Source organism: Orbicella faveolata, unplaced genomic scaffold (genome assembly GCF_042242905.1).
Source record: "Orbicella faveolata isolate gen_17 unplaced genomic scaffold, um_ofav_v1 contig_47, whole genome shotgun sequence".
Lineage (NCBI taxonomy): Eukaryota > Metazoa > Cnidaria > Anthozoa > Scleractinia > Merulinidae > Orbicella > Orbicella faveolata.
The window spans coordinates 16,938,888-16,948,351 of record NW_028301577.1 but is presented as its reverse complement, the minus strand read 5'-3'; the positions used below and the strand labels follow the sequence as shown (position 1 = coordinate 16,948,351).

The window sequence follows — 9,464 nt, the reverse complement described above, 5'->3', positions numbered from 1 at the left end:
ACAGTCCATCCGAAAACACGGATTTTATAACGGGAAAACCTTGATGTACACGCCTCGAGGCATGAATTTGTCAAACAGCAACAGAAACCTTGGAACAGCGAAGAAAACTACTCTGGATACTGCAAGTCAGAGGTTTGTCACGGAAGGGATAGTAGATTGCCATTAAACCTCCCCACCCCCAAAAAGGTGCATAATACGAAAAAACTGTCAACCTTATGGAGCATAAAGTGTCGACACCAATGTTTGGTTAACTTCGTGCGCATATCATCTACAATTGACAACAGAGGCAGTGGCAGTTTACCGCAATTTATTTCGGTTTTCCTGCATAAATACATGGCATAACCTACTCTAGCTAGGATATTATGAACTGACACGATTGATCCTGATAAACTGTTTGAGTTTCTAATGTAGAACCATGGTAATTTTTTCTCCTCGAATGATTTACATTAATAGCTTACTTAACCTTGACTTAAGCATGGTATTCCTACCTATATTTAGGCTAATTGAATTCTTCTTGAAATAACGAATACATGGCCACAGACAGCTGAATAATTAATTAATGTCGACCCGAAAATAGAGATTACATACTCGTGGATTATTATTGGCTAAGAATATTGAATAGTTGTGAATAAAGTTTTCAGTTTATCCCCCCCTCCCCCCACGGCATTGCGTAGAACTAATGCTCTTGGAACATGATGTGCTAGCGACCATTTTCAGAACTTGGTTTCGTAAATTGTTATCAAACAGTATTCAGTAATCTCCGAAAAAATCCGAATTTATCGTTATTTTTTGCACTAGAATCTCGTTCCAAATTAAGGCGGATAAATGAATCCTGGTTGGTTGGAGGCGGCCCATCACTTCGACATTACAGCTGAGCCATCTAACATTCTAACCGTTTGTAGATGCATACATTTGCATTACCTTCTTCTTCTTGTTTCTGGACCCCTTGTGCACTCTGTCAATGGTTTGAATCCGGTCCCCCATTCATAGCACTCTAGCGTCTGGGGCTTTACGAGACGTATTTCTTGGTTTATTTTGCCATTTTGACATGAACGGTTAACCTACCAGAATAAGGCTCCAAAATGTTTGACTCAAAAGCTCTCTGACAATAATATAGTAATATAGCTCCCTAATAAATAGCTTATATTCAATTTTTACGTCACAATATCATATTTTAAGTTTCATTACTTACTTATGCACCTAAACATTTTTCGACAAAAAAGTGATCTATCACGTACTGAGCGATTGCAAAAAGTAGGGAGGCGCGGAGGCCTCATGGTTAGTGCGCTCGTCTCCGGATCGAGCAGGCCGGGTACGAGCCCTGGCCGGGGACATTGTGTTGTGTTCTTGGGCTAGAAACTTTACTCTCACAGTGCCTCTCTCCATCAAGGTGTATAAAAGGATACTGGCGAATTTAATGCTGGGGGTAGCCCTGCGATGGACTAGCATCCCATCCAGGGGGGAGTAGAAATATTCCTAGTCGCTTCATGCTACAGTAACCGGGATAAGCTTCGGTCTGTTGGGCCACTTGGCTGGTATGGCAGACGTTACTTACCTACCATTACAAAAAGTAGCAATTCCTCCAATGATAATCTCGCTCTCCCTCCCCTAAGTTAAGCCCGCTCTGTAAATAAAAGGCAAAAAGCCCTAAGGCTTGTTTAGGATTTGTACGGCGTGTCTATATCTACTGAGGGCCGGCTGTTATATATTAAAATTACTGCTTTTCGTTTTACCACAGAGAAATGAACAGGACTTGCTTTAAAGGTCTCACAACCAGTAGTCTAAACATCTTGGTTTGTGTTTCGTCTGCAGGCTACCATTCTAATAAACGCTTTATGATAAAACTTGCTCATCATGCCGTAACAGACTGGATGCAGAGCGCTTGGCAACAAAGTCAGAGTAAAAACAATACTGATAAACGTGAAACGATGAGGCCAGTTTAAAAACGCCTCCACTTTAAATTCATGCAAAAGGTACTGAACCTGAAAAGGAATGTAGCACACAACAAAAATCAGCACAATGACAAATACCATTCTCAGTACATCGTTCTCGAGTTCAAATGTTTTGTTGTTGGATGGTGGTGTTCCGTTGTTTGTTTCTTGTGAATCCGGTTTGTCGCCTTGTTCTTCCAGATTTTGATAAGTCGGACTTCCCTTTCGTTGATGATATTTTACCTTTTCTTTCTTGCCGTCAACTGCAATGGCCATCAAGTCGATATCCTCGTGGTTTTCTCCTCCTGTTTGGCTCAACAAGCTGCCTCGTTGCTCGTCGGTACACAAGGACTGGCGGGTAACGGACGAAAGCGCCTTGTTCTGCTCGTCTCGAAGCTTCGCAATGACAAAGATGTGTTCCCTGATTTTCTTGCTCACCAAAGCGTAAGATGTCGCCATTATGACAAGTGGCAGGGCAAAGTTGATCACAAACAGAACGACTGAATAAGCATCTTGGTAGTGTGCATAGCCTTCTGGAAATATTTCTTCGCACGCATGAATCTCGCAGTTGTCACCGTACGAATTCACAACACGGAAAACTAATGTGGGAACCGATAGCCCAATAGACCCCACCCATGTGACAATTATAAAACAGCAGATTTGTCGAGGAGTTGGTTTGGCGACCAGTGGCTTGACAAGGAGAAGACAGCGATAAACGGAAAGAATGGCTAATGTTGTTGTGATAACCAGCACACTTGTCATTTGTAAAGGAGGCAAAATCTTGCACATGGCGTATCCCAGCTTCCAAGAAAATGGCGGCTCGTCGGCGTGGATTGTGAAGACCGTAGAAACTGTGCTGAGAATTTCAGCGAAAGCCAAGTTGCTGACTAAGTAGTGTGCAAACGGTTTAGTTCCGGGTTGCCTCCAGACTGCTCGACACACTACATAGTTTCCAACCAAAGAGAACACTACTATCAGGCTGAACAAGACTGTTCGAATAATCCGTGATACTTGAGGTTCAGGGACGTATAAAGATGAAGTGCTGTTGGTGGCACCGGCAGCTGTTTGGTTGATACTGTCCCTAAAGCATGACATGTTCAAAAGAATCGTCGGTTTGTTCCCTCAAAGAGGATTTTACGTTTCCAATTCTCCTCCAAACTGTATGTCTTGTGGTGACGGGGTCAACACTGCACACAGACTGAAATTGTCACGTTTTTGTGGAAATCTGTAATGCAAATAGTTTTCTTTTAAATGAATGGATCTTTTTCTCCTTTAGGTACTCGAGTATCATTAAACGGTGCCCTTTGAAAAAAAAACCGGATGCATTAATTCTGACCACAGTAAAATGGCTCATTTGCATTCTATTAAGTAACGATTTAAGAATTTTCATAGGTTTGCTCTATTGAAATAAAGAATTTGATCTTAGAAAAATGGTCACATTATCACCAGGGAGGATTGATTTACTTTCCGCTGTAATGCTACAGTTTTCCTGGAATCCATTTTGTGCCTCTTATCGTCACGAAAATATGGAAACCTTAAAACCTGCTAAGCCGGATACATTTGATCTTTGCCTCTAGCAAAAAGGTGGTTCATTTGCATCCTATTAAATAACCATTATACTTTTATTGTTTTGCCTCGACGAGAAAAGAATATCTTGACCAAAAATAAACTCGGTGACACGCTAAAATGTATGTGCCATGAATGATACAGCAATATTTAACCCTTTGATTTTATTTTGTTCCATTTATTTTCCAGGACTAGGAGCTTTCTGTCGATAAAAGGAACATGTTCATCTTATTTCACATCGTTCCATGAAAATAATTTTCAAGCAATTGGCAAGCAATTAAAGCTCAGTTTGAAAGTCATTCATTAAACTTTCTTGAATTTTCTCCTTCATTTAGTGGGGGCGTGATATCTAAAATGCAGCTTTCCGGCCATTGCTGGCTAAGAATGCGTCATTTAAAATAAAAAATAGTGTCGCTCTTCCTTTAAAACATTTCCAAAATCACCACACATACTGCTCTACAAAGGCACGCCTTTACACCGGAGGCCTCGAAGGGTAAAATAAGAGAATCTAAAATGAATTAATTACTCTATTTAAAAGGCATTGCCAGTAACAGGCTCAGTTTAAACGAAAGTGTAAGCTAAAAAGTACTGTAGTTCTGTTGAAGAGTGTCTGTTTCAAAGCCTAAAGAAATTTACGGAAATAATTTGCTATTTTCCTCCCACGTTGCCTTCCTGTCCCCCTGACGGGTTGAATCGAGAAAAATGGTTTTCAAACTGGTGTGTCTGCTGTTTACTCTTCAGAACCACGTTAATTTAATATCAATTTTTGCCATCCAAAACCGGCAAAGTAAGTGCGCTTTAAAAGAAATTTTTATGACTTTTGTGGCTTTTATAATGTATGGGACATGTGCTAATATCAGGAACAGTGAGGAATAATGCGTAGACAGTGGTTTGCTTTAAACGCGATAATCAGAATAAAAAAAGTCACAAGAAATATAATTTGTAGTCAGAATCCATTGCATATCATGAATGTTTTAGTAAAAAAAAATAAAACAAAGTGGGTCGTACTAAATGTCAATATTTCTATGTTTTGGAGACCTTTTATCTACTTGGCGTCATCTGACAAAGAGCCGTAAGCTGTAAGCAAAGCGGGAAGGAAGAGACCAGAGGAAATGAGTGCGTTGTTTAAAACCTTCTCTTCACGCAAAGTTCAGGCCAGGCTCCACCCTCTTTAATTGTTATGACAGCTTTGATTGAATTGATGCATTTACTAGTCATTGTTAAATTCATATCTTTCACCTTAATGCATTTTTATGCTTCTAACTTTACCTCTATACGAAACAACTTTTTCTTAGTTCCTTTCATTTTTAGAATAAGGATCTGTTTTTCTTTTCATGCTGCGAACTCCTTTAACATAGCATCAAAGCAGTCCCTTAATATATTTTTTGGAAAATAATTAGTTTTGTGGGGTGGAAGACCACCCTAAATTATCCTATTTAAATGAATTTAAACTGAGCAATATTTAAACTATACTAAACCTCCTGTTGTGATCTACAGAGGAAGTCTTAAAGAGGCTGACATCATTTATGAATACGTGTTGTATTCACCAGTCTGCCTCGATAAACGAACACTTCCTTTTGAAAGCCGTTTTTGCAGGTGGAGGTATTTCTGTAGGTCTTTTGTTATCGAAACATTCCAGTCAGTATAATTTTTTTTTTTTTACTTCTATTATTTTACCAATTGCAGATCAAACTATCTTGTCTTGAATAAAGCTGGAGTGGAAAAGCACCCATTTGGTGATAATATTAATCTAAATACTTTTCCACTTTCTCGATTGTTTTATGTTCCTTTTAGACCTTCTCGCCTTCTCTGGTCAATTTTGCAAGGAGCAGCCGGCTATATCCACTGTTGAAGAAGAAAGCCCTTAGTCACGCAGTCTTGGAACAAAACGCCTGACAGATTCCTCTCTCGACTCCTCTCTCTGTCAAACACTAGAACAACAGTGACACGAGAACAGAAGCAACAAACCCGACATTATAAAAACACGCTTCATGTTCATTTTCCCAGATCTTCAAACATCGCCTTTAAATCTTTAAATCACATCTTAAAATCCTTAAAATCACACCTTAAAATCCTTAAATCACATCTTTAAAACTTTAAATCACGTCTTACATATACATAAAATCATCTTATATGGAAACTCAGATCGTTATCAAAATACTTTTCGTTTTAAACATGAAGACAGCAACTTAAAGTGCGCACTTTAACAAGCCTAAAGTGTGCATTTCTAGAGATTTAAATCGCGTATTTTGAGAAACGTAAATCGTGTCCTTTGAGAAACTTGGAGTGCGTACTTCCAGAAACTTAAAATGCGTACTTTAAGAAACTTAAAGTGCGAACTTAAACAAACCTGAAGAGTGCATTTCTAGAAACTTAAATCGCGTATTCTTAGAAACTTAAATCGCGTACTTCGAGAAACTTGAAGTGCGTACTTCAAGAAACTTAAAATGCCTGCTTTAAGAAACTTAAAGTACGCACTTAAACAAACCTAGAGTCCGCATTTCTAGAACTTAAATCGCGTACTTTTACAAACTTAATGTGCGTACTTTAAGAAACTGACAGTGCGCATTTAAAAACCCTAAACTGCGTATCTCTAGAAACGTAAAGCGCGCAGGTTTAGAAACTTAAAGTATGTACTTCACCTACTTTTAAGAACATAAAATTCGCACTTAAAGTTTCTCAAAGTGCATTCTTAACTCTCAGAAAACTAATGGAATTTTTTAACTCTTATTATTCGTAGTATGTTTGAAATTGTAAGTCCAGTTTATTATTTGTAATCATTTTTAATAGTAACTTAATTAAGTATTTTATTGTAAATAATATCGTATTTTAGCATTTTATTGTAAATAATATATTTTTAGCATTCTAATTATTTTAAGCTGAGGGCCCCAAGTTTATCAGTAACTTAAGTTACTGTCACGGGTCACCCTCATTAAATAAAGTCTTTCACTTCACTTCACTTCACAAAGTTTAACTTTCAGAAACCTGTGCAACCGTTTTTATATAAGGGTCTTTGCCCAGTAATTGATAATGATCCAAGCAAGGCTGGTCATTATTGAGGATATATTACATGGCATTAAGATCGCCATTTTTCTTGCGGAGCAAAGCAGCCAATTTTGCAAGTGCGGGTAAACTTCCGGGTAAGTTCCATTTTGCAATATATCGGAACACAAAAACTATTGCATTTATTGTGCATGAGCTATAAAATCAATCTCTGACAAAAAAGGAAAAAAAGCTCAGGAAATAATCACAAAGGCGCCGAAAGAAAAAAGTAAACTGATGCTCAAGATTGATAAAATGAAAACTTTCAGCGGAATAGTCCACTAGCAATCTTGTAGCCTCGGGTATATTACCGCGTCCAGGAATGGCGGGGGGGACATTGAGCATGAGTCAAAATCCCACCCAGTCCCTCCCCAAGATGAACGTGATATGTCAAGCAAATTCTGAGAAATCCCGCAACCTCATGGAATAAAAGCGATCAGAAACCTGAGATACCTTATCTTGCCCCCCCTCCTCCCCCCCCCCCCCACACCCGGGGTCGAGAGTACACAAAGTATACTTAGAGAGATTGTATGGATCGATCAAAAAAGTATCTGATTTCCTCCATTTTTTCACTCAAATTCAATTTAATTTCAAATCCATAGAAACTGCGCGCTTCAAGTGATTGAAAACCAAAACAATCAAACTATTTTGTTCTTTATTCATTGTTACTGACGCAAAACTAAACGCACTTATTTGAGTTAGAAAAGCAACGGAGTCGAGAAAACTTGAAGAGAGAAAATAACGATCAAGTCTCAGGCAGTGATAAGCCATGACCAACTATTTTGTTTTCGTTTCCTATGGCAACGATAAGCCATGGACATTTTTGATTTTAGTTTAGTTTATAATGCCTTTTTTCAAACTATTTTCATAAAACTAGTTTTTTTATTTATTTTGCATTTATTTATTTATTTCACTGACGGGCACGATCTTCCCTTAAAATTCCTCGCGATCAACGTAACAAAACGCGGAAATTTTGTTCAATTTAACCCCACCCCACCCCTCCCATACAGTGCCAAATTCATCACCCTATAAATTTGAGACAGCGTGTGAACTCTCATTTCAACGATGCATTACAAACGCAATATTTACTTTACAAGCCGCACTTTAATTTCACGTTAATTCAGTTACATCTCAATTCATTCGTACTTATTGCATAGAGTGTCGGTTAAATAAAGTAATTATCTTCTTCGGATTATCACAGACTCCTTGTTGACCCTCAACATGATTTTTGCGGAAAGAGGAGCAGATAGCGAAGTATGAAAGTGCAACAATAAAATCATCGATATGAGCTCTTTTTTTTTGCAAAGGGTTAAAAAGTTTGATTAATCTCGACTGAAAATCGCGGTTGTGGTGCCATACACAGTTCACAAGAAAAAGACATTTTTCGGAGTTTTTGTGATTAGAGCTCATAGAGTACAGAATTCCTTCCGCTCACTTAAAATAGGTTTTAACCACTTGTTTATGATCCTTCCCATCCTTAGTGCTGAAAAGATACAATGACTGTTAGGTCAAACTGCTTTGGCTTCTGAAAAATCTGTCACCCGAAAGGTTGAGAATTCCTATCACTAGCCCCCCATTTTGACCTTCTCTCGATGCACCACTGCATAAAATCATTGTTGAGTAATGTATCGATCAAGTAGAAAGATCAACACCTTCACTGAGCATAATTGTGGCTTCGTTTATGTGACCAGGGACGGGGGAATTTGATAACGTTGCTCAAAATTTATAGGGTGGTGAATTTGGCACTGTAAGGAAAGGGTGGGTGGGGTGGTGTGAAATTGAGCGAAATTTCCGCGTTTTCTTAACGTTGATCAAGAGGAATTCTAAGGGAGTGACATTGCTGCTGGGGTGAAAGGGCCTGCAAACGCCCTGTGCTTTATTCGAAGTGTAATGGCATTTTCAAGTCACGTAGATTTCTGTTCTATGAGTGATTTTTCTAAGCACGTGAAGGGCCATTTGATCGCCTAATATGACCCTAAGGTGGGGTATTTGAGCACCATTTTTGGCCCGCGGGATGGGAATTTGCCTCCGAAAATTCAAAATGTAAAATGCATGCAAATGCTGCTCACATGTAAAACTTTTCCTGCCTTTTACATTCTTTTTGAGAATTACCTTTATATGCGGTATTCCTATGTGCACGTCCCGAGGGAGGAGGGGTAGTTGCTTTTTAAAAAAAGCATACCCAGTTCAAGCCTAGAGTGCAAAACCACACCTTATTTATGACCGAAACGGGTCCGCACATATCTACACGGCCCATATAAGGGAGTACCCCCCCCCCCGCCAATGTGCACGTTACATTTTCTCCAGGCTGACATTTTGAATTTTGAAATAAAATTCTTTCCGCTCGCACCCTCAGCGAAGATAAACCCATGCAAAATTTTTTGAACAAAAGTGAAAGCCCAGTGGCATAAAGTTTTTGGTAGTACGGTAATTCTCGAGAGAGAAGGTTTTGGACAAAAGAGCCAATCTGAAACGAACAAGTGATAAACATTGCGTTACCCGACATCGCGGTAAATGAAAGAAACTCGCAGACTTAAAGGAAAGCTTTACTGAGAGGCTGAGTGGAGATTTTTTCCCCTCAGGTAAGGAACAATTATTTGCTCTAGGACGTATCTTCAAAGAAAGCAGTTTAATGTACTAGTCGGCCGTCCCATAGCAAGTGACACAGACTCATCCGGCTACGGTAATTTGCATATCGATGGTGGGAAGGTCATCATCATTTATACTGTTTAAAAGGCCGACTGAAGGTAGATTTTTCCGGAAACAACGGCTAAACCGAGGAAAATCTCATTTAAAATCCACAATCTGACCTGTAGTGGTGGTTGTTTTATTTCTAAGCGTTTGCGGTTCATGTATATTGGTTACAGGTGCGACCGTCGTTAATTATCCTTGTTTATCATCAAAATGGCGAATATTTGGCAAATT

General features: G+C 38.9%; 1 protein-coding gene across 1 annotated transcript; it reads right to left on the bottom strand.

The window, feature by feature from the left end:
- Positions 1-292: 292 nt before the first annotated feature.
- On the bottom strand, positions 293-3,364 carry LOC149097393 (orexin receptor type 2-like). Its single transcript, XM_089280330.1, has one exon. It carries the CDS (start codon positions 3,024-3,026, stop codon positions 1,782-1,784), a length of 1,245 nt encoding a protein of 414 aa, XP_089136456.1. The 5' UTR covers positions 3,027-3,364; the 3' UTR covers positions 293-1,781.
- Between the last annotated feature and the right edge of the window lie 6,100 nt (positions 3,365-9,464).